We start from the raw sequence: 26,059 nt of genomic DNA, 5'->3' as shown, positions 1-26,059 counted from the left end.
TGAGGGCAGAGAGCTTCTACTTCTAATTTATGGATTATGTGCATGACCCATGTTGTATAAATGCCTAGCAGTAGCATTAAATCCACGTTATCCAGGTAACAGCATGGCATCATTGGAAGGCTACCATTTACTATTTCTTTAGGAAGTTTAAATTCTCTAAGCCGTAGTCAACATTTGTAAAATTCGACCTAACAAGGATTAAATGAAAATGCCCAACCAGACCCACCATTTACAACAGGAGATGCCTGGTGTGTTTCCAATTCATTCCTTTCCCGGGTATCCAAAGCATGCTCTCAGAAAGGTTCCTTCCTTGTAGTAATCTTTGTCTTCCATATCATTTTAGCGTTACCCCCAAATCAATTCATCACCGATCCCATCTCGGTTTGTACATCACTGCATCTCAGTGATTGTAGATGCAGCCCTAACTGTAGGGTAAATGTTTAGTTTGGGAGCTGGTAGAGCCGTGGGATTTACGTTCTGAGCAGTAAGTGGCACTGTCCAAACAACGCTGACATTTTCATGAAAAGGACCGGGGGTGCTGTAGCCACAAGCTGAATTACTACGTCAGAAGCAACCCAAGCGTTACTTGGGTTCACCTTCCCCGGAAAGCAGGTAAAACATGGCAGCAGAGAAAGGTACTGTGACTTTACCCCATCTCATTTGGATCAAGCAGAGGGAACCCCAACGGTGTCTATACCCGGGTTCAACGTTCTCCACGGGGCCTCCTTCTCAAATTCCGCGCATGGCCACTGGCCGGGAAGGCGCCACCTGCGTGGGCGCCCACGGGGACCGGGGGACCGGGCCCTGCAACCTGGGGGGCTGCACAGGCTCGAGGAGCACGGACCGGAAGATGAGAACACTCTACCCGACAGGCGCTCACCGCCCCGACGCGGCGTTTAGCGCGCGTCCCGGTACCACTGAGCCACCACGTCGGCTCTTGTCCCGCGCCCCGGAGCTGAAGGCGGCTGCGCGAGACGTGACCGCGCCCCCGCCGCCGGAGGCCGGCGGCCGGCGAGGGGGCGGGGCCGCGCGACTGCGCACGCGCCGGCGGACACATAGGCGGAAGTGGCGCGCGGGCGCCGGGGATACCAGCACCCGGCGAGGACTCGGCGGCCGCGGTGGGACGTGCAGGAGTGGGCGAGGAGGAGAAGCAGGAGGTGATGGCGACGGACCTGGGGAGGGGGAGACGCTCCGTCTGGCTGAGACGCCCCCTGGGCTGGGGTCCCCCTTTCAGGTGACACACTGGCTCGGGAGTGGACGTGCCCCCCCGGGCCTTTCGCCGTGTTTGGGATGCAGACCCCCCCGCCCCACCCCCCGGAGAACCTTGACACCGCCCATCTTCATCCTAAGGAGAGAGCGGGAGAGGATGAGGTCGGGAGGCAGGGCGCGGGTGACTTCCTTTTATAAAGAACGGAAATCTGCTGGCACGGTTTCCAGGGAGGAGCATCTGCTTGTCCTCGCCCTTCCGCCCTACGGCTGGCGAGAGCTCGCTCAGGCCGGTACTTGCAGGCTTGCAGGCCTGAGGCCACCTCCGGGGGGGTCTGGTAGGCTATCCCCAGGGCCTCTGGACAACTGTCAGTCGCCTGGGTCCCCCAAAACAGCGTTTTCAGTTAAGAACTACGTCCGGGATCTGCGTTCAGCTGGGTACTGTATGGTACTCTGCTGTCCATTTGCAGTGCAAGGTGATTGTTCTCATCGGGTTAAGTTCTTGTCATGAACTTCCACTGGTAGTTCTTCAAATTCCTCCAGTCTTTGCAGCTTAACTCTCTTGCCCACCGTTTTATTTTCTTAAAGAAATGTTGAAAGAAGGTGGAAGGATTTGGCGTTCTAACTTTTTTTTTTTTTAATGTTGGGCATATGCATTTCTTCTACAGTAGGATATCAGACGTCTAGAACTGTTTTGGGGATGAATGTTTTCTTTTGGGGATAGTTTGGGACTTGGAAGAGGGAGATACAGCCTTTGAAAATAATTTAGATAGGTGTTATTTGTAATACTTAATTTCTTAATATACCTGTAAAGTCCTAATTTTAGTTTTCTCCCTTAGGAAAAAAAAAAGTGACCTTCAAAAATTAGCACACAGTTTCCTGAACTTTGTGCAATGAAGTGTGTTCAAAGAAATGGGAAAGAATCTTGTTTTTCTGTGTTTTATAATTATACGCCACAGGTCATGATTAATATCCAGAGTCCAGTTAACCTAGCTATAATGGCAACATTCTTTTAATTGTAATGTGGAGTGTGGCAAAATACAGAGTCGAGTTTTTTTTTTCAGGGTGCTCACATCGTAGTGACATATTTTCCTTATGTTCTACCTTTTTGTAGTGGGAGACTTTTCTTCAAAAGGTTGGGAAAGAGTAGATTAAATTAAATTTTACTTAAGTTGGTCATTTTAAATCAACATTGTCACCAGTCATTTATTTTGAAATTTCAATATGTGCTAGAAATGCTATTTTTTTTAATTGCATTTTAGCAATCTGTAACTTCAAGTAATTAAACGTCTGTGTTGACTTTAGGAAGAGACCTTAGGCAGTGATTCACACCTGTGGTTTTTATTTTAACATTAGTTTCAAGGGTTACATGAACTTGTAAATTAAAGCAAAATGTTAATCGGTTAATTTGAAAGCTAATTTTAATTCTGTGCTTGATTTCTTTTTATTTTTTCCTACATCACAAGGACATTAGACCAGTTTCTTTAGATGATGGTTGATATCAGTCATTAATGCCTGAAATGGAAGGGATGTGGCAAACATTTAGGATCACAGTTATTGGCTATCAGAGTTCAGTGTCTTTCTTCATCAGTCACATGATCTGACGAGTGATGTTCTGATTAATAAAACTTCATTCTAAATGCAAGGCAGGGAAAGGAAGCTTAAAAACCTACATGGGGCCAGATTTATTAGAATGTACACCCATTTATTAGTACACCCACGCCTACAAGTATGGAAAATAGTTGCTAACCTTTTTGTTTCTTCTACATTCAAACACAACATTTAGGTAAGGTCTTTTAAGGCATGCTTTATAAAGAAAGTCATATCCCAAGGGGATCCTACAGGGTGACTTAAAAAGCCTTAACAGAGATGACACTGATTAAACGTAGCATGGGCAACAAGAACAATGTGTAAAAGAAGAAATGGGCAAAGGAAAGGAAATACAGTAAAACTTATTGAAATTACACATTTTCTATTTAGAAATGTGGCAGGTATCACGTACAACAAATGTTCTTTGATGCCTGTGTATTATTGTTAGTTACAAGTTGTAGTCAGAGCCTTGACCCCAAGTTTAAATTACAGAAGGAGACCTACTTAATCTCTGTAAATCAGCAAACTAGAAGCGATCATGAAGAGATGACTCTAATTCTTGCCATTTTAAATCACCATATGGCAGTTTTGGGGTTTTTTTTTAAGATTTCCAGAGAGTTCACTGTCAAAATTATTCTTATCCTCTTCTCTCAACTAGAGTGTAAATTTTAATTCCCACTGGGATTGTAACAGACATTCTTTTCTAGGAAGATAAGTTTTTCTTAATAAGTTTGTTCTGTTTGTCATAATTCTGCGCTTTCCTCAACTTTTACATGAATTTACTTTTCAGTTTCTATTAATCCAAAGAGAAATTGATAGTCATCTCTGGAGCCTTCATGATTGTTTTTCACAGACTAACAAAAAATGATGTGTTTTTCAGCTTTTTACAAACCCAAGGGCTTCTTTATTTCTTTTTTCTAAACAGCTTTATTGAGGTATAATTGATACATACAAAAAAACGCACATGTTTAATAGATACAATTTGATGCGTCTGGGCATATACATACACACCTGTGATACCATCTCCATAAACAAGGTAATAAACATATCTGTCACCACCAGGAGTGTCCTTGTGTCCCCTTTGTGTGTGTGTAGTTAAGAATGCTTTACACGAGATCTGCCCTCTTAACAAATGTTTAAGTGCACAGCACCATGTTGTTCACCACAGACACTGTCATAGGGCCTCTACAACAGATGGTCCCTAGAACTTATTCACCTGGTACAACTGAAACTTTATACCCATGGAACAACTACCAAAGACTTTTGAAATTGCAGAGATTTTTCTCCAAAGGAAAAAAACGTTTTCTTTTAGCCTAAGAGGTGCTGTCGCTAAAGCATAGTATCCTTTCTATAATCTTGGCTAACTCTACCTTTTTGCACAACTTACAAATGTTTCACTTTATTTTAAAATGTCATTAGCAAATAAATTTTACAATTGTCTTGGTAGCTGTAGGAGTTTGGGCTGTTCTTTACTCTTTTCTGCAATTAAAGATTGACTTTAATGTTGAAGACATTATGCGTAAACTATTGTGGGCTTTAAAAATTATATCCTCACTGCAAATGGAAACATAATAAAGGCACGTTTACTTTGATGAAATAAATACAAGGTTAGCTTTTAGTTTGTTGCTGTGGAAATAAGAATGGTGTATATTTAATTTAGTCGTGTTTGGAGACTAAGCATATTGTTTTGGTGGATGGGAAGCTTGAATAGGAGAATTAATATATTACTGTCCAGAGAGAATAACTCTTACCTGTGTGATTTTCCAAATGTGACTTGAGATATTATTTGGAGCATAGCACTTTACTTGATGGTCTAAATGTTTTGCTTTAATTGTTTATTTCCTTCTGTAGGGCTTGGCTCAGCAGGCAAAAGAAAGACTGAACAAAGGGGAGGAAACCAGCAAAGATAACTTTGGAAGCACTGAATGCGGCAAAATAAGAACAATGGATCTCAAGTTCAACAGCTCCAGGAAATATATTTCTATCACTGTCCCATCCAAAACCCAAGCAATGTCGCCACACATCAAGTCGATAGATGACATTGTAGTGCTTGGCATAAATCTCAGCAGATTTAACAAACTTACTCAATTTTTCATATGTGTTGCTGGAGTTTTGGTATTTTACCTAATTTATGGATATTTACAGGTAAAAAATTAGTTATTTGTTTATAATATGTTAATTATTTATAACAAATGAGCTCAGCATGGGCACTACTAATAGTTTTGTCCAAGATACTTTCTTTTATAGGATAGCAAGTTTATTCACAAATTTGAGTTTCTTAGTATAGTAGTAGAAAAGAGCTACTTAAGATTAAATTGACTGAAAACAGGGATCCAAATTTTAGAGTGAAACATTTTACGTGGGGGAAGGGAAGCAAGAGACAATCTTAAAAAATTAAAATTATGAACAAATACGAAGTGTTACAGTTTGCAAAATGTAGGTAATTGCAACCATGTGGGTTTTTTTTAATATACATATATTTTTGTTTATTTATTTATTTTTGGCTGCGTTGGGTCTTCGTTGCTCCGCATGGGCTTCCTCTAGTTGCAGCGAGTGGGGGCTACTCTTCGTTGCAGTGCATGGGCTTCTCATTGCGGTGGCTTCTCTTGTTGCAGAGCATGAGCTCTAGGTGCACGGGCTTCAGTAGTTGCACACAGGCTCAGTAGCTGTGGCTCGTGGGCTCTAGAGCGCAGGCTCAGTAGTTGTGGCGCATGGGCTTAGTTGCTCCACAGCATGTGGGATCTTCCCAGACCAGGGCTGGTACCCGTGTCCCCTGCATTGGCAGGCGGATTCTCAACCACTGCGCCACCAGGGAAGCCCCACCATGTGCTTTTTAAAAGAAAATGGTTGAAGTATTGATTGGTATTTTGGAACATAATTCTCACATGAAATTGAACAATAGCACAAAAGCCACATTCTAGTTCACTCTTGATTCCTGGAGCTCATTAAGAGGTCATTTTGCAAAAGTGTATCAGGATGTTTTCTGTTTTTCCAAGGGTGTCTCTTCAATCCTATAATACTTGAATCATCCTTTTCTTGAAGCATCTGTTGTGTTCTCATTCTTGTTGGTTTCCTCTTCTAATTCAACTTTGCCAGAACCTTATTTTTCTGTGATTTTTGCCTATGCAAAACATTTCTAACATTGCCACAGTTTGTCTTGTATTTGCATTGTTTTATGGGATAGTTGTATACATTTGACCAGGAAATTCCTGAGCTTCAAGGACAAGAGCTGGATGGATGAGGACCCAGGCTAGTGTAAACAGAATGTGTGCATGGGGACCGTTAATTACCAATTGTCAACTCATCAGTGGGTATTTTCAGCCATTACCAACTTTGCTTTTTTATGCAACTCCCTAACATGAGAAAATCTTTGTAGTTGAAGAAAAGGAAAGTGATGTGTTTTCTGAAAACACATGTTCTATGAAAACATAGATAATATTTCTGATATTCTTTATAATCAGAGTGATCTTAAAAATTGTTGTATGCTTTTCCTTTGTTTTATAGAGATGAAATATAAAAGTAAGTATAAAGGAGGAGACAGAATTGTGACTGTTCCTTAGCTTCTGAAAATACTATAGGGTGTATTAGTGTAAAACAACATGAATTTTAAAATCTTAATATTTATAATTGACTTTTGTACTAGAAGATGATATAAGAATTCAGGTATCACAATGAAGAACAGTACAAAATAGTAACTTTTATCAAATGTTAGAATGTCTTGTTGAGAAACATTTTTTTGTGTCCTTCGAAATAACCATTGTTACCAAATAGCTTGGGAGCAAAGTTAGCCATTTTAATGGAAAATGAATTAGAAATTTACAAATTTCATTAAATTTTTTCTATTTGATAAATGATCAGAGATTTTAATTTACAACTAATATATGTGCAAAGTTTCTTTTAAAATTAGATAAACCGATTATAGTTGTAACATCACTTTGGTGAGAACTGACATTGCTACTAATTGGATATTAAAATAGGTTAAAGAAAATGGGGTTTTGTAGTAAATTTAGCAATATAGAAAGTGAAATATTTACCTGAGTGCCAGGATATTAATAAAGCTATTTTTATGTTTTATAGTTTATAAACCAGAAATCTCCTAAATAACTGACAGACTTACTTGAACATGAAATCTAAATTTGGGGAATTACACAGCATCCTAAATGTACAAAATCAGTTCAGGATCTTTTTAGAGGCTGTGTTTAGTTTTTCTTTGAACATAAGTTTATCCATCAATTTCATCTTTTTAAAATTTATTTCAAATACAGCTGAAATATATATATATTTGGTGGATAGTTTAATGCATTTAATTAAGCCAGATAGCTTTATTAGAATACCTCTTAATGAGATTAAGAATGGCTTTTTAACAATTAACAAAAATTTTTTCATGATATAACATTATTTTTAAGAAGAGTAACCATTTCTGTATAAGGAGAAGTTTTATATAATCTATGGCGCAAGAATTCTACAAAGTAACATTAATTATTGATCTGAACCGATTACCTGACTATTGGGAAACAAGCCTGAGATAACAGACCCTCGTGGAGCGCGCTCTTTATAAGAGCACATGAGCCCGTGAATCAGCTGCCTTCCGCATTGTTTTGGGCAACTCTTTTAATTTTGGTCTTTTAAAAAAAGAAAAAAGCATAGGAGGGGGTTGCTTCCTCGTTCTACCTCCCCTGCTTCCTGTTCTGCTGTTTGTCATACCCGGATATCTACTGTCACTTCTTTGGGAAGGCCTCCTAACTTCTCTAATTTTACCTCTCAGGAGCCTTACAGTTTGGATGTTTTTTTGTGCATTTTGTTGTTGGGGGTGAAGCTTGGTTTCCATTAAAATGCTGTGCTTATAGGAATGCGCTGTGAGGAAATTGATCTGCCCCTTGGACTTAAACAGTGTTCATGTCTCTCTTGACAGGAATTAATATTTTCAGTGGAGGGTTTTAAGCCCTATGGCTGGTACCTTACTTTAGTGCAGTTTGCATTTTACTCCATATTTGGCCTAATAGAGCTTCAGCTTATTCAGGACAAAAGGAGAAGGTATGTGGTTTATTTGTTTTTATCTTTTGGCAGTTAAGTACATGAGTAGTAGTACATTTTTTTTGTTTCATTTTTTGCACACGTGGAGTATGTTATACGTGAAATATACATTTCCCATTAATAAAACATTTAATACCCAGGAATTTTTATCAGTATTATCAACTTATTAAAAATATTAAATATGGTATTTCCATTATACATTGAAAAAAGTGTAATGTTGTCAGATTAAAAAATGTTTTGGGCATTCGTTGGCGGTCCAGTGGTTAGGACTCCGCACTTCCACTGCCAGGGGCCCAGGTTCGATCCCTGGTGGGGGAACTAAGATCCCACATGCCGCGCAGCGCAGCCAAAAAAATAAAATAAAAATGTTGTTTATACTCAACTTAAGATAGATCTTCTTAAAATAGGAGAAAGTATTCAGATGTACATATATGTTTTTATAATGGAAATAGGTGTGATTACTGAAAAATTTATGATGGTACTACATAAGAATGGTGATATGAAATATCAATACCTATTTTTATAGTGGTTTTTGAAACGTATAGTTAATGTTTTGTTTTGTGGGATATATTCCACTTAACATCATCGCGTTTGTAATGGCCAGCAGTAGAAATTGCATTCTTGGACATTAGAGAAATTCCATAATGTTCCTTTTTGTCAAAACTAAAAGAGTTTATATGACAGTATCTTTTAAATTAATGACCACCTAGGTTTGAGAAATATCTTGAAATATTGTTAATGGCATATTGAGCAATATGCAGTTAAAACCTATCAGAAGGTGGTTGGGAATTTGAATAAAACATTTTCTTGGTAAATTTAAGTGTGGTTATCCTGTCATATCAGACCCTAATACGTGAATATTTCATGTATATATTGGACAGTTTAAATGTAATAAGGAGCTATAATGTTGACATTCTTCATTGATATAAATGTTTAATCCTTCAGTGAAAATAAAAAATTTTCATAGCTACTTTTTTTTCTTAAATGTTTCTGATGTTTGTATGAAAATAACTATAAAATTTTAAATATTTAAATCAGTAACACCAGTATTTCTTCATGGGTCTAATTTTACCTCTCAACCTCTCTATTGCCAATAAATTATTATAGCAGCAGTGTTAAAAATGTTTGAATCTGAGGAGATCATCTTTATTATTTTCATGTTCTGAAACTCTACAAGACTTAGCTTAGCCATGGGTGGTAGAATAGAAAGTAATTAAATGTGTCTGTCAGGACTAATATATATGGAAGCCTGGCTTCCATATATATTCATTATGTATTGCAAACTGCTGGACCTCTGATTGCTTCTAAAATAAAAGAACCCAATGCTGTATTTATTAAATGAAAAAAACACAAAGATGATGCATCTCCTAACTGTTAAGTTTTAAAAAGATACAACTCCCTCTCAGCTACCAAAAGATGGGGAGTGAGCCTCCAGTCATGTTTTTCCCAACCTTTAAACCACATAACCATAACATATTTAAAGTCATTTGTGTTTGATTGAAACATGAGTGAAGGAATTAGGTAGAAGAATTTATAGACCTATAATAAATGTAATTAGAAATTGAACACTTTTCATTCAAAGGCACATTAAAAACTTTTTTCGAAAAAGTCTTTAGAAGTGTATTGCAATGAAAATATGCCCAATCCCCTATTTCTGAATTTATTTAAGTGACACTGCTCTTTAGACCTTTAATTAGTCAAATTCTTTGCTTAGGTTTTTCTCTCTTCCTATATTTATATGAATACCCATGTACTTGAAGAGTACAGAATTTGGGGTCAGAAAACAGGGATTTGAGTCATGTTACTGCCTCCTATTCTGTCAATACCTCAGGGAAGTTTCTTAAATTCTCTCTGTTTCAGTTTGAGGATGAAATATGGTGATGTGTGATATAGCCCATCACAGACTAGAATACCCTAAATATACGCCGAAGTATATTACTCCAAAGTATATATTTCACCAAAGATCATCTTGTAACTTTAGTGTTAATTACTCTGTGTGAGTTTTTTTTTTTTTTTTAAACTTTATAGCTACTTTATTTATTTATTTATTTATTTATTTATGGCTGTGTTGGGTCTTCGTTTCTGTGCGAGGGCTTTCTCCAGTTGCGGCAAGCGGGGGCCACTCTTCATCGCGGTGCGCGGGCCTCTCACTATCGCGGCCCCTCCCGCTGCGGGGCACAGGCTCCAGACGCACAGGCTCAGTAGTTGTGGCTCACGGGCCCAGCTGCTCCGCGGCATGTGGGATCTTCCCAGACCAGGGCTCGAACCCGTGTCCCCTGCATTAGCAGGCAGATTCTCAACCACTGCGCCACCAGGGAAGCCCTCTATGTGAGTTTTTAATAAAGGAGATCTATCTACCAAATTGAAAAGCCAAGGGGCTTATCAAAGTTACAACTTCCCATCCTGTCTAAAGTAGTAAGCAATTGGGGTATTCAAATAGAAACAGTGAGAGCCCTAGAGGCAAGATGATGAAATCTAACCTCATTTCACCAGTGAGAAAGCAGACCTGGAGGAGAGCTGGGATTTCCATGAGCTCGTGCCCCAGGCTGCACTCAGATTTGGAACCTTTTGAATTTAGGTTTCCTGAGTTCCAGGCTGGTTTTCTTTCTTCCTTTACTGTGCTGCTTTTTTAATCTTGTGATTCTTCTGACCCGAATTTTTATTTTCTGGCCACTGTTTGCAATTTATGGATGAGGAAATTTGCCTCTTCTGACTTTTATCATTACCTGTAGAAGTGGTGCTGTCCTCCTTCACTGATACCCCACTGAGAGTTAAACCCCATGGACAGCATAAAAACCAGTGTCTGTGTACACTGATGCATAACAGGCACGCCCAATTATTTCCACATGGATTTTAAATGTTGACCACTGTGTTAGTAAAGTATAAGCAAAGGTCTCAAAATTGAAATGTAAGTGGAAATGATGCATTTTAATTGAACTTATCTAATAAATTATTTTGCCTTATATCTAGCCGTATAAAAAATGTGGAATTTCGTCGCCTTGATTTAAACATGAACACAAATCCCAAAATGGAAACTAGATCTAAAAATGCAACATAATTTAATTATATGAATAGTGCACCAACGTACAAGATTATTATTTTAGACCATTAAGTATCTTGTGAGCATATGCTCACAAGAACAGCTCAGAATTATGAAGATACCAAATTAAGAATCTCCTTTAGGAAATCCAGTTAGAGCCCAAAGTAGAAAATTTGGGATCGTGAGGAGAGAGTCAGATTCCTCATCTAAAAGTTGATTGTTTTAACATTTTATAGAATTACAGCATTAGAGATGAATCATAAGACATTATGGTAATAAAAACCATGTCTAGAGTTTTAAACCACCATGTTCTTTTTCTAGAGAAATTCTGCTCAGGTTATTCTAGCAGAATGGATAGATGTATTTTTCCTAATGCTAGATGGAATGTTAGGAAACAGAACAACAATTTAGAAGTTAATTAACTAAGGTGCCTTTTCCCATTATAGAAGCCAATTTTTTTAAAAATCAATTCTTTTTTTCTAAATTTAGTCAAGATGGTTTTTATATGTAGCTATAACTACTGTTAAAAAACCTTAAATGTAATAGCATTTATATTTTCAGTAAGAATCTAAGTAACTCTCTAATGTACTACTTTTTCACACAGTTGAGAGTTCTCACTTACAACTGATTAAATAAAGGTAAATTGTTATTTTCACCGACATTCTTCTATACCAGTTAACACTGTTGTAACTTTAAGCATAGTGATATTTTACGGATATTTATAGAAATATTAAACAGAAATTAGAAGAGTAATTAGAAATTTACACATTGTAAACACATTCTCTTACAATAGTATGAATTGGGTCCCAAAATGAAGATTTTAAAAATTGTCTTTTACAGAATACCAGGAAAAACCTACATCATAATAGCTTTTCTAACTGTGGGTACTATGGGGTTATCAAACACTTCCTTGGGCTACCTGAATTATCCTACCCAAGTCATCTTCAAGTGCTGCAAATTGATTCCTGTTATGCTAGGAGGAGTTTTTATTCAAGGTATAGTAATGATATATTTTCATACTGTTTGAAATTAATAGGATATGTTATGGCATCTAGCATTAGGAAAAACATTAAACTTCAATTAATATCTTTAATGAACAGCTTAGATATTGTAACACTTCTGAGTGATATCTAATAAAAAAAAAGCTATTATAAAAACACCGATACTTCTGTGATATACCTCAGGATCTGAAATCAGTAATTTAGAGATGGGGAAAAATAAAAATAGTATTTTGTTTTATTCTTTTAATCTGGAACCTAATACATTTCCAGAAATATTGTATTTACATATTGAAGGCCTAGCTCAGAAGTACCTGGAAAGCTCTTTTTTTCAATTCTTTCATTTTTCTACTCTCCAGGGCTCTACTCTCCACCTCCATTATACAAATGGACGATTCCCATGTTGAAGTAAAGCTTAAGCTGAGCAAGTGTTTTTTTAACCAACTCTGCTTACTGTTGACTCCCTAGGATCCCAACTAAATTACAAGCTATGTGAAAATAGGAGTAAGAGAGGAGGCAATGATAGCGACAAGCAGTGGAACAAGTTTTTGTTTTGTTCATCTGACTGTCATGAGGAATCATGTTTTGATAATCACTAAAGTTCTTATAAAGCCTGACTTCATTTTATGCATTATAAGCCTTCCCAAAAGAGCCTTTTAAAATGAAAATGTGTATGTCAACTACTTCACATATAATTTCAGGATAACTGTTCACACAGGAAAAAATAATGATCTCAATTTCCTATTAAAAATCACATTTCACATCGTAACTGACTTGGCCTGTATAATATCTCCTTAACAGTCCTTCCAAAAAGTTACACTATGTGATTTCATTATTTAAACTTGGATGTACTAAAATAAGTTAATCCTCACCAACCTAGAAGTTATCTGACTATAGTATTTGCAAACTTATATATATAGCCCGAATAACTACTCTGGTTTCTTGGTAAACTTATTAAGTATAAGAAAATTCATAGCCTTATGTTATACATAAAGTAAAAGAGGCACTAGTTTCCACAAACTTTTTAAATGTTCATATTTACTCACTATCATAACAGATAAAGAAGGATCTCGTATCTAACTTATAAGGACATTTTGGTGCTCACGGGATAATTTTGATTTTCAAAGCCCTTCTGTGACTGTCTCCTGCCTTAACCTAAGTGCTCCTGGTCATTTTTGACATTGGATATAAAAGGCAGTCCCTGCTCTGCTTGTTTAAACACAGAGATCTAAAACTGTGCTGAGTGGGTAATTGCATAATGAGGTTGACTTACATTTATTTTGCACAGGAAAGCGTTACAATGTTGCTGATGTGTCTGCTGCCTTATGCATGAGCCTCGGCCTGATATGGTTTACCCTAGCTGACAGCACAGTTGCACCAAATTTCAACCTGACAGGTAAGGAATTTACTTGTATTCCTAGATTTTGTAGGTGTTTCGGTTTAGAGTAAGAATTTTTACAGTTTCATGAGGGTTTTAAATGATGGTGTGGCATCTGTGATTCTCGTATCTAACATAAAGCTTTTGGACTTTCCATATAGTAAAAATATCACAACTCTGGAAACATAACAGTTGTTTCTAGTACTCTTGTATAGTATTTTGACATGACAAGAGGCTGTGTGCCTAGATAGAATCTCCCATTATCAAGTACATGACAGACCAATTTCTTATGAGCTGAATTGGAAATATACACATGAGTTATAGGAGGATCACAGTAGTAATTGTTATTCTCATTTTCTTAAAAAAAAATGAAACTTGCAAACTTACTTTTCATTGTTTTAGCTTAAAAAAAGAAAATTATGCTCTTCTTTAATATTGAACTGTGTAATATAAATGTGGTCATAACCTTAAAGTGCATAAAGCTTCCACCATAAACGCTTTTCCTCATGGTGTGCCATGTGGAATTTTGTAAATTAAATTTAGATCTTTCACGAGGAGAATAGGTATTATAGTATGTTTAGAAATAAATAAGAATAAAAAATATGTGTTGGAATCTTGTTTTTAGTCTAAAGACCTTACAGGGAGATTGCTTATTATATATACAGTATTGTCATTCTTAAACTATTGAGTGTTACTCATGGGATTATTTCAGTTTCATCCCATTTCCTAGCCTCATACCTGACAAAAATTGTTCTTTCAAAGGAACTGTGAGAGAACAGGGAGAAAAGCAAAGCAAAACAAAATAACAATAACAAAAATAGCAGCATATGTAATATATATATATACATATATCAGCAAGTACAAACTATAATTATTTGTGAGAAAAAAAAGTATGCAGTGATGAAGAAAATCATTTACGTCAACTTTGCTGTTCTTTCTAAGAATCAGAATTTTCCTGACCAGTTGTTCGTCTGTGTTTCTTACTGACCTGGTTAATCAGGCCAAGTTAATGGATTCAGATCAGCATCTTAGAGCAGCCCTTTAAACCAGCCTTTTATAGACGATGCTGGTAGAACCTATTAGGTCTGTTCTTTCAACTCTGATCATCCAGAGTACGAGTGATCTTACTTCAGTGAGAAAGCTTAGAGTTGCAGATGTTTCTAACATGGTTTAGGTTTTTCAGGAACACTTCGTTTTCGTGTCAGCAACTGCAAAAGGAAGATTATATTTGAAAACTGAGGGGAAAAGCTGTTTTAGAGGAGTGCTTCACCATAAAACAGAGATAATGATAATAGCTTGCCTCACACAAAGGTAGCGGAAGGATAGAATGAGGTGCTGGAATAATGAACATGAAAGCACTTGCACGTGGTGGGGTGAGGGTGGTGACAGTGATGGAGAGAGCTGGTTTCGGTGATCTGTAACTTCTCAGTATAACTCAAGTGCCCACCCTTTCTGAGTTCCATGGGAATGTTTTTTAAGGGCGTGAGAACCTAACGATTCCTCATCATTGAGAATAATTGATGAGCACTTACCACAGTCCTTGATCTATGAGTGTATTGTCTGAAGGAGATTAGGTTAGCTATTCAGATGGTTACTTAAGGCAGACATAAATAAAACTTTGGATGTATGAAGTGAATATATCAGAATTTACTTATTCAAATAAATGTCCTCCTTTAAAATATTCAGGTAATTCAGATGCAATTCAGGTATTTTCATGCTGTTGCCATTGTTCAGAACAGTTTTGGGATGTCTTTGAATAGCCTTTTAGGAGCTGGGACATTGTTTTCCAAGTCTTCGATAATAGCATGTCTTTTTCTTACGAGGACAGATCTGATATTTGAAACAAGGAAAAGAGCGTTCAGAATCAAGTTTGGTGAATAAAAATGTGTATTTAGGTAATAAATATGAAAGGTAGATGATAAAAAGTCAAATTGAAGATTAAGTATGAAAACTTGAAAATTCTCAATTAAGTGCATACACATGTACATTTATTTTTCTGCTACCTTTGATTGCTTATATATTTTTTAAAAATAGAGAAAACTTCAAATCTCATCAGACTCACAGATATAACCAAGGTTGCGTTTTTTTGGGTTTTTTTGGTAAAGCACCATGACTGGTGGCCAGCGTCCTATATACTTGCAGGTAGTAGCGTGCTTCTCAGGTAGACATGCACATTTGTATGAGTGTGTTGATTTCCAGATTTGTTCATGTCAGTTGTATGTGTTATTTTAATTATGCAATAATTAAATATTACTTAAATTATTCAAAAATGAGTTTGAAGAGAGAATTGTTACTGTGAAAACTAAGTTAATTAAAACACTTTGACAAGTCAATAAAATCACCGTTGAATTAAGTGTGGGTAAAAATTGGGGGAAGCATAAAAATATGAAAGGACTGTATACCCTGATTGTTTTACAAGTTCCTAAGCTTTTGGTGCACTTTTTAAAAACAACTTGGAAATCACAGAGACTGTGTTCTGAATGCAGCTTACACAAAGGAAAGTGCAGAATTTTAGTACAGACCCATACTCAAAGAAGAGGCCTTAACAACTGCATTATGTTTATGTGTTTTAAATTAAATATTTTAATAATATGGGTACTATTTTTATGCTTTCCCTCTTCCTTTGATTGTTTGAATTAACTGACTAACCACCAATCCCAATAGATCATCTAAGAATCTCTTCTGTATTTGTTTAATACAGTGTTTCTTTCCAACATATAATCTACTTAAAAGCAGAAATATTATTTGACGTGATTGTGAAACACAGCAAGGTGACAGCATTAACGCAATTTATTAGTATTAGTTGGTTTTTTTTGGTTTTTTGTTTTAATAACATCACCTACATGCCTGTTACATCTGGTTGTGGATAAAAATACTCAACTTTGCTGAGCAAATGTGATTTAAGGTCTGATTTTGGTTTTTTAGCCCAGTTAAATTTCTGATAAGTCTTGATTATCGTTCATATGTTTAAATGAGGAGGTTATTTTTTTCTTATGCCTTCTTGAAGGTGTGATCCTCATCTCCCTGGCACTATGTGCAGATGCTGTCATTGGAAATGTCCAAGAGAAAGCTATGAAACTCCATAATGCTTCTAATTCAGAAATGGTAAATACTCTAGTGCTTTTTCTTCACGTCAGACAGACTCAAAAATGATGATATACTTAATTTTATGACATAATTATGGTATTGAAGACTTGCATTGCAATTTTAAACTAGTTTATCATCATTATTTTCATAAAAGTAGTACGTTCAAATATAGGAAGGTAAAAAGTAAAATACCATTATCACCGCTGATACCTTATTGCAAGCATTTGATAAATTTTTTTCCTCTTTGATTGATGGAGTTTGGGGCGTGTTAAAAAAAAATGCTTTGTTACATCATTTCTCTTCTCTCTTTGTATTTGGTATTATTTTCCATTTAGAAGTTTGTAATTTACAGGTAGTTTAGCTTATCTTTTCCTTCATGACTTCTAGCTATGTATTATGATTGAAAAGGGCTTTTCCAACTCTAAGATTTAAGAATTTTATGCCCATTGCCTACTATTTTTATAATTTCCTTATTTATTAAATCTTTGATCCAACTAAAACTTTTAAAAAATTTTCTTCCATACGGCTATCCACTTTCCCCAATATCATTTATTGAATAATTCACTTTTCCAATTTTTATTTTAAATACCTTCTTTTATCCTATCTTATTCTAATGCAGGGTTCACAATTTTATTCTTTCAAGCTTATTTCTGCACCAGAACCATATAATGACAGCAGCTTTATCACCATACATTTACCATCTGTTAGGACTAGCCACCTTTGTTCCTTTTGTTTTTCAGAATGTTACTACCAGTAGTTATTCTTGGGTGTTCATATCCCCAAATAAACTAGAAACCCATTGGTATTGTGATTGGTATGGCATTGAATTATAAATTAATTTAGGGAGAATGGCATCTATACACTTGATTCTTTCAGTCCAAGAATAAGGTATGACTTTCCTTTTATTCACGTGTTACTTTTAAATGTCCCTTAGATTTTAAAGTTTTCTTTGTTTAAATCCAGTTATTTTTTATTGAAGTTATTGTTAGGTGTTTCATCTTTTTGCCGTTATTACTGCAAATAATGCCTTTTCTTCCAATATATCTTCTAGCTGGTTGGTGTTTGTATATAGGAAGGTTGTTATGCTGTGTTTGCATTAGTTTTGTAGCCCATCACCTTGCTAGACAGACAGAGCACACAGCAGTAAGGATATGTAGGACTGGTTACTTAGTCAACAGAGTGGGGCATCTTTACAGAGTCCCTAAGAACATAGGAACTTTAATCTTGGTCAGGAGTTTTCTTGATCATCATCACCACTCTCCCTAGATAAGATAACGATCAGAGAATTAAGGAATTGTAAGTAGGTAGGAAGAATGTAATACAGTGGTTAAGACGTAGGCTCTGGACTAAGATAGCCTTAGTTCTCTACTAGCTCTCCTGTTTGAGGAAAGTGACTTAATATCTCTAAGTTTTAGTTTTTCCATCCGCACATTGGGGAATGATGATTAAGAGTGCCTATCTCTTAGGTTGGTTGTGAGAAATAAATGGAATAATCCACATAGAGCGTTATTAGCACAGTACCTGACACGTAGCAGGTATTTAAGTTTGATGATGACACCGATTCTTCTTATAAGGAGTGTAATAGAAAGATTGGTAGGAAAATTGGGAAATTAAGCAATAGGTGTGTCATATACTGCTTATTTTCATTGTATTTTAATGCATTTGCAAACTTAATGTTTGGGTTTTTTCATGTCCAATAAGTAGTTTTAGAGTATCTTTGTTTTGTGTTTGTTTTTAGGACCCCCAACATTAAAATCTGGTTTGAATTCAGTAATTAAATGAGGCAAAAAATGAATAATTAGGTAACCATTTATGAAAGGATTAGTACTGCTGTGTTATGTTGTACCTAAAATAATGTGTAAACTTATAAACAGAATCAACCATCATTTCCAGAAAATTACGCCATATTGAAACAATGATGTTACTTTTAAAATGGTTTCCTCTACAGATTTAACGAAATAAAGAAATTGAGCCATATATTGAAAACCTTCATTTTACACCTTTGGTTAAATAGCACTTTTTTCCACTTTATTTTTCTCTAGGTTTTATATTCGTATTCAATCGGTTTTGTGTACATTTTATTGGGATTGACATGCACTAGTGGATTAGGCCCTGCAGTAACATTTTGTTCAAAGGTAAACACTAATCACATTTTTAAAAATAAACATCTTCCATTAATTAGTTTCCTCTGTATTTCTAATTCCCCTTGTTCCAAAAGACTATTTTATATAATTTGATAACTCCTTTAATAAAATATATGTAAATCAGAAATTATTTCAGAAATGAAATGATTTATATTTAAATTTTTTTATCCTTGCTCTTTCCTATAAGTTAATTTTAAAACTATTCATAATGTAGAAGTTGGGGATTTTTAATTTCATCATTATTTTTCCATTAAATCAGAACTAAATCAGAATCTTTGCTTGACTGCATTGTTGAATGGCTTATTATTGCTCAAAAAGTTGATTAAAATCTGTAGTTTTATTTCATTTATAATACCTCAGGGTTTGTTTTGCATTTTTCTAACAGGCTTTTTTATATTTGCAGGATCCAGTTCGGACCTATGGTTATGCTTTCCTTTTTTCCCTCACTGGGTATTTTGGAATCTCTTTTGTTCTGGCTTTGATTAAAATTTTTGGTGCACTTTTTGCTGTAACAGGTAAGAATGATATACTTGCTTAGATTATGAAATAAGCATTTAAATTTTCTTTGATATTCTTTTTCAAAGGGTAAGGGCAGCATCTACTCTTCATTAAAAAGAAAATTGTCGGGAATTCCCTGGTGGTCCAGTGGTTAGGACTCGGTGCTTTCACCGCCGGGACCCGAGTTCAGTCCCTGGTCGGGGAACTAAGATCCCTCAAGCCGCACAGCGCAGCCAAAATAAAAATTTTTTTTAAAGAAAGAAAGAAAATTGTCACATTTCACCAATTTATTCCTTGGCTTATGGTATTTCTTTAAAATTCTAAAGAAAATGATGTTTGATCTGAATTTCTTATTTGAAGGTTTAATTTTAAAATCAAATATATACATTTATCTAGATAGTAACTTTAAGTACATTAAAAGATCTTTTTATTAAAAAGTATGATGGGATGAATACCTTCCAGGAAAAATACTGTCTTTAATCACTTTTAATTTATAATGGAAAATTACAGTTTTGTCACACTTAAAACATGACAGGTATATTTTGAGCAAAGGTTTTGGGGCCTTTCGTTTGTACACTTTCTAGAACCTCAACCAGATGAGCTGCTCTTTTCACTAATAATTATTATGCACGTGCTCTGTGCAAGGACTTTGCTTGGCATGTCAGAGAAATGGAGGTTGTTACTTGCTTTGCTCTGGAGGAGTGAGGGGAGCAGATGATGGGCTGCAGGTCAGGCCCGGTGAGGGGAGCAGAGGACTCCAATTGCTACCTCACACTGTTTGCCAAAAGAATGGTCCACATGACGAACGCTCTCAGCGTCTCCCATCTGGAGAGAACCCTGGGTGAAGCCCCTCAGGATGGGAAGCCGTGTGACCTGCCATGAGGAGCGCTGGGCTGGGGTGTGAGAGAAGGTGCAGGCCAGTCCCAGCCCTGACGTTCAGTGATACGGGACCTGGAGAGTAAGTCTCTCCTCTTCTCTGGGCCTCGTTTCTCTCTTTTGTGAAGAGATTGGGTTGGACAAGATCATCTCTATCAGAGATCTATAAAATTTACATCCATAAGGCATTTACACCTTACTCATTTACCTGATTTTGATTTTTCATGGTTTTAGGGGAATGTTTATTTTAATACCACAGAGTAAATGAAACAAATGAATAAATGCCCCCTCTGTAAAAGTATATTTCTTCCTAACTGTTCCCTTTCTTTGCTCACATATGACTCTGCTTTTTAAAGTTTACGTCCCTAATGGTAAGTAGAGGGAATTTAATTGTAGATTGGGCCATATCAGTAACCTTCCAAGTCAGCTCATGCTGTCAAGAAAGACCGCAAATGCATACACTTAGCTTGGGTTTCAGTTTTGTTTGTAAGATAGTAACTGTTCAAAAAGGGTCTGATATCAGTCTGTATGTATTGATGAGCCCTGTGATTGGTATAAAGAAATGTGAGATGCAATCCTTGTGTTGAAGGTGCAGGCAGGTGTCTTTCTCTCTCACGTGAAACAAATCCAGAGATGGTAATATAACAGCTAACATGTCCATAGCCCTTATTATGCACCAGGTACCATTTTAGCTATTTTACATATATTATTCATCTTAACCTCACAATGATCCTATAAAGTAGGTGCTATTATTGTTCCATTTTACAGATGGGTAAACTGAGGCACGGGGTGGTTAAGTGGCTTGCCAAGTGATCGACCAGCTAGTAAGTTGCAAAATCAGTATTTCAACTGAGGCCGTCTAGCTCCAGACCTGTCCTCTTAACCGTATGCCATGTGCCTCCCAAGCTGGCATGGTAGCTCCAGCTCCTCAGGAATCCAGTCCCTCTTTCTGCTCTGCCATCTTCGTCCTCATTCCAGACAGGGTGGGTGGAGAGAAGATGAAAGACACAGCCTTCTCTTTATGGAAAGTTCCTACAAATCACACTCCTAGAGACAGCACTTCTGCTGCCACTTCGTTGTCCAAACTTCGTCCCGTGACCACACCTGACTGTAGGAGAGGCAGGGAAGGTATCCCAGTTAAAAGTAGGGGTCTTTTTACTAAAGTAGTAGGAAAAATAGATTTGGGGAATCGCGCTCTAACAGTTTCCAAAACAGTGTCTTCATCTGGTATTCATTCATTAATTCATGCTTTGAAGATCAAGTGCCAGGAACTACAGAGTCTGTGGAAATGAGGACAAATAAGACAAGGAACTGAGTAAAGCACACAGTCTGGTGGTGGAAAGGTGTAGCGGAGCTACGTGCAGAGTTCCTCTCTGCATCTGGGTGGGGCGAGGGAGGAAAGCTTCGGGCCATAATCCTGGAAGGACAGTGTAAAGAGGACTGGAAAGATGTCTCATGGTCTTATCCAGAGATGCCCACCATTAGGATGTCCTTTAGATTGCTGCTTTTAAAGATAACGGAATCCAGTCGTGTCTTCCTTGGAAAAATCCTTTCTTTCCTGTCAGACTTGCTATGTCTCCCTACAGGATGACGTGCCCCCATAGCCTCATGGCCTCCGTCAAGCACTTATTACAGTTGTACTTTAAATGTAACTCTGTTATTTAATGTCTGTAACCCTGCTAGCCTATAAATTCCATGGTAGCAGGAGCAGTGACTTTCTGTTTGATTTTCTTCCTTTTTCGCTTTCCTTTGTTTCCTTGGCACCTCACATAGATCTTGGCACACAGTAGGCTCTGTAAATATTTGTTAACTAAATTATTTCCGAAATATTACCAAGACAACAGGCGCATTCTAAAACCAACCTTCCTCTCCCTACAGTGACAACGGGGAGAAAAGGAATGACCATTGTCCTTTCATTTATATTCTTTGCCAAACCATTCACATTTCAGTAAGTACTTTTTAATTCGACAAGTTTCTCTACCTTTAGATACTTTTGTTTCACGTTTACTCTTAAACAGCCTTAATTTCTTTGTAAAGAATCCTTTTCATCTTGATCCAAATTTATTGCTGTGTCTTCTGCTGTTTCAGAAATGTATGTAATTATTTTGAAGAAATCATTTTGTATACTTAAATTGCCTAACCAGTCCCAATGCACATGTGACCGTGTCTAGAGTATAAATGAATGTGAGTGATGTGGTGAGATTAAGGGACTCCCCTTGCCCTGGTGCAAATATATAAATTTTATATATATACATATGTGGTTTTTTAAATTGTTACGTTTATTTGCTGTCTTTTCCCACAAAGGATTTGAGTTAGAGTTGTACCCTAATGGTTTTCTTAGTTTGTGGTTTTCAGTGGAAGCATTGACTGTTTTCTTTACTGTCTAGTATGTATTTGAAATTAGCATCATTTAAACTTATATTGGTTGGTAATTGAGAAGATTCAGACTTAGAAATTATCAATGTACAGCCATCCCTTGGAATCCATGGGGTACCGGTTCCAGGACCCACACATATACCAAAATCCAAGGATGCTCAAGTCCCTTTCAGTCAGCTCTTTATGTCTACGGGTTCCACATCTGCACACACAGAGGGCTGACTGTATATTTATTGAAAAAATCCACGTATAACTGGACCTGTGCAGTTCAAACCTGTGTTGTTCAAGGGTCAGCTGTATGAGCTTAAAGGTAACCACAAAATAAATTTTCAGCAATGTATAGTCGGTTTTCTGTATCCATGGGTTCTACATCTGCAGATTGAATCAACCAACTGCAAAGCAAAAATATTCAGAAAAAAAATTCCAGGAAGTTCCATAAAGTAAAATTTGAATTTGCCATGCACTGACACCTATTTACATAGCATCTACATTGTGTTAGGTATTCTAATAATTTAGAGATGCTTTAAAGTATACACAAAGTTGTGCATAGGTTATATGCAAATACTATGCCATAAATAAAGGACTTTAGCATCCACTGATTTTAGTATCCTCTGGGTAGAAGGGGGTTGGGTTCTGGAACCAGTCCCCAGCTGATACTAGGGACAACTGTATTTATAGAAAACTCTGTTTGTTTTCTATAAATTAGTTTCTCTTTCTGCAGGGGCTAGGTATTCACTGTAGTAATCAATGCCAATTCTCCTACTTTCTCAGGATGTGTCCCTTTTTATCTCTCTATATTCTACCCCAACTAGTTGGACTGCTGAATTGAATTCCTAAGAAGGCCATTGGCAGGTTTACATATCCAGTGCTTTAAACATACTCTTGAGACTTTTGGTAGGAGTTGGACTTCAAATTTGCTATTATCCTCAAAAAAAAATGAACTACGTTTAGTATTTTGTAAAATGCTTTTCCTACATACATACTTAACATTAAAAATATAGAATTCTATCTAGTGTGATCTAAATATTATTTGTAAAATAAAACAAATACTGTTTTATTTTAGTGCTCTTACTATAGGTATCCAGTAGCAAAATTTTATTTCATTGAGGAATTTTTGTGACGTCATCAAATTCTGTGGTTAATGACAAATTGTTACGCTGACATTAATCTTTTTTCCTTATTTTTTTCTCTTAGGTATGTATGGTCTGGTTTGTTAGTTATCCTTGGTATATTTCTCAATGTTTACAGCAAAAATATGGACAAAATAAGACTCCCATCGCTGTATGATGTGATAAACAAAACAGCGGAAGTGAGGAGGTCAGGGACATTGGCACAGACTGTCTAGGCAGCGATTCGCTTTATAACGTAGAATTAATTCATCAATCAATTAACTTTCCAAAGGGACTTTTCTAAAAACCAGAGGCTCTGAAGGCATGCTGTCATTTGTGGACGGATTACATGTGAAGTCGCCCTTTCTTCAGAACCCTTGTTGGACTGTTTAACTTCCAAAGCAATCAAAAGAGCCACACCTGGCACACCTTAGAATAAAACGTCAAGATGAAGGACCGTGACGCTTACAGTCTGTTGAGAATTTCACTGGAAATGGACCACCATGTTGCAAGAAAAATTGGATATCATTATGACATATCAAAGAAATTGATATGTAAGCGCAGATTGTTTTCTTTTTTCCGTTCCATTTTGGTGGTGTTATTTAAATTGATTCTCTGTTGTAAGAGTGAACTGATGATTTAAAGTCTAGAGAGAATAACTTCATTATAAATAAAAATTATTCTCTGATTTTTTTTTAAAAGAATGTGACGGAATTGGGGTAGTGAAGGTTGGATTTTGTTACGAAGATGGGAAGTACATAAACTTTAAAACTTAGGCTTTTCTCTGATCATTTAAAAGTATTCTTTAGAGAAAATGTGCTTTACGTTTTCTGTGGAATATAGTCAATAGAGTAAAAAGAGTCATGATCCTGTATCCTGTAAGTATGTATCACAAGCCAGATTTCCTATTACCCATCAAAGGTGCTAAAAGATTTCGCGATTTGGATTTTTAAATTGAAGGGAGGGACTTCCCTGGCAGTCCAGTGGTTAAGACTTCACCTTCCAATGCAGGGTGTGCAGGTTCAATCCCTGGTCAGGGAGCTAAGATCCCACATGCCTCGTGGCCAGAAAACCAAAACATAAAACAGAAGCAATAGAGTAACAAACTCAATAAAGACTAAAAATGGTCCACATCAAAAAAATCTTTAAAAGTAAAATAAAAATAAAAAAATAAATTGAAGGGAAAATAATTGATGTCTTAAATTACTATAAAATAATAAAATTATAGTGTTTCTTAAAAATGAAATTTAATTTGACAGCTTGAAGATGAAATTGGATAAATTAAAAAACACAAGTAGATTTAGCAAATTCACACAATACGTTGCTTGCACAGTTTTAAGTCTAAATCAGAAAGATTTTGGCCCTGATTTTTTAGCAGTGAGTTTTGGAATTGCTTCCACTGTATTTAAAAAAATCCTATTAATCTTCATTTTCAGTGTAAATGTTGGTTAAAACAGCTTAGTATCCATGCTCTTAGTAATATCACTTGTATTTTGTGAGTATAGTATACTTGGAATATTTAATCTCATTCTTAAAATTCCACTGTATTCTGATGGTGACCTTAACCTGTTTTGTGCATATGTGGGTGCAACAGAGCCCATGATAATTTAAGGATCTAGCCCAAGAAACTCTGCCTGATTTTCATGTGTCATATGTTAAATACTGTGGGTCTTTTTTTTCCCAAATGATAATCATTTTTAAAGTTTTCATATTTTAAAGTGAAAGGAATGTTAATTTGCACTTCATCATACTACTGCCTTAAACTCTAAGACAGTAAGGATTTGTGCTTTTTTAAAAAAGTTAATTTTACTGAATCCTTGATAAAATATTATAATTTTAACTTATCAAGTCATCCTTTTATCCCCATACTTTTCTAATTTTTTTACCTCTGACTGCCTGTTACCAGCTTCTCATCCCACCTACCCCATCCCCAATTTTAAACAGTTTAGCACTGTTTAAAAATCGGTTTGTCAGGCTAACCCTTTATACTCCATTTCCTTTTTTGACCTGCCATCAGAAGGAGGTAAACTTCATCTCACTTATTTGTATCCATGGAATAGTAGTAGTCTAAAATACAGAATAATTTCTGTAGTGAAGGAAATCAACATTGGGATGTGTACTTTGTGCCAGATTTAAAATATGACCTTTCATGACTATGTCATCCCAGCAACCAAAAAAAGTAATAATAAGGGAATTTAAAATATTAATTGCAGGATTTCCCTGGTGGTCCAGTGGTTAGGACTCTGCGCTTTCACTGCCAAGGGCTCGGATTCAATCCCTGGTTGGGGAACTAAGATCCCACAAGCTGTGCAGTGTGGCCAAAAAAAAAAAAAAAAAAGAATAAAATACTAATTGCAATAGCCAGTATTTAAGTGCTTGTTAGGTACCAGGCACTATTATAAGTGCTTTATATGCAATAACTTAATCCTCACAACACCTGTCTAAGGGTAAGTATTAGCTTCATTCTACAGATGAGGAAACTGTGGCATTGTGACATTCGTAACCTTAACATAGCTAGAAAAAGCCGGAGCTGGCAAGCAGTCTGGTTCCAGATTCATGCCGTTAACCACCGTGCTGCCTCTCAAAGTAGATGTGATGATTCATGTTTACATTTTTGCAAACACAGAGGTTGAGGACCAGGGTGAGAGCTTACTAGCTCACATAACACTATGGCGCAGGAGTAGGTTTCAAACCCAGTCACGCCGCTGGGCATGTTTTCTGTT

The 26,059-nt window shown here is 36.5% G+C and overlaps 1 protein-coding gene across 4 annotated transcripts; it reads left to right on the top strand.

The window, feature by feature from the left end:
• The first annotated feature begins 1,049 nt into the window (after positions 1-1,049).
• SLC35B3 (solute carrier family 35 member B3) lies at positions 1,050-24,024 on the top strand. 4 transcript variants are annotated; one of them, XM_036869460.1, is made up of 10 exons: positions 1,050-1,157; positions 4,648-4,941; positions 7,709-7,830; positions 11,711-11,865; positions 13,157-13,264; positions 16,254-16,351; positions 18,376-18,468; positions 18,881-18,992; positions 21,730-21,799; positions 23,422-24,024. In XM_036869460.1, exons 2-10 carry the CDS (start codon positions 4,741-4,743, stop codon positions 23,570-23,572), a joined length of 1,110 nt encoding a protein of 369 aa, XP_036725355.1. In that variant the 5' UTR covers positions 1,050-1,157; positions 4,648-4,740; the 3' UTR covers positions 23,573-24,024. The 4 variants fall into 4 exon arrangements, with proteins under 4 accessions (XP_036725355.1, XP_036725360.1, XP_036725359.1 ...); XM_036869465.1 differs by having other exon boundaries at positions 1,064-1,234; XM_036869464.1 differs by having other exon boundaries at positions 1,104-1,234; positions 16,287-16,351.
• The last annotated feature ends 2,035 nt before the right edge of the window (positions 24,025-26,059 follow it).

The sequence above is a fragment of the Balaenoptera musculus genome, chromosome 11 (assembly GCF_009873245.2).
Source record: "Balaenoptera musculus isolate JJ_BM4_2016_0621 chromosome 11, mBalMus1.pri.v3, whole genome shotgun sequence".
NCBI lineage: Eukaryota > Metazoa > Chordata > Mammalia > Artiodactyla > Balaenopteridae > Balaenoptera > Balaenoptera musculus.
Note: the sequence above shows the minus strand (reverse complement) of the source record. Positions and strands in the feature narration are given on the sequence as shown.

What these genes read in the sequence shown, in the direction of transcription:
- SLC35B3 (XM_036869460.1), top strand. Translation starts at nt 4,741, where the DNA reads ATGGATCTCAAGTTCAACAGCTCCAGGAAATATATTTCTATCACTGTC. An exon ending in TAATTTATGGATATTTACAG is followed by an intron (nt 4,942 to 7,708) that starts GTAAAAAATTAG and finishes CTCTCTTGACAG; the next exon opens with GAATTAATATTTTCAGTGGA. An exon ending in ATTCAGGACAAAAGGAGAAG is followed by an intron (nt 7,831 to 11,710) that starts GTATGTGGTTTA and finishes TGTCTTTTACAG; the next exon opens with AATACCAGGAAAAACCTACA.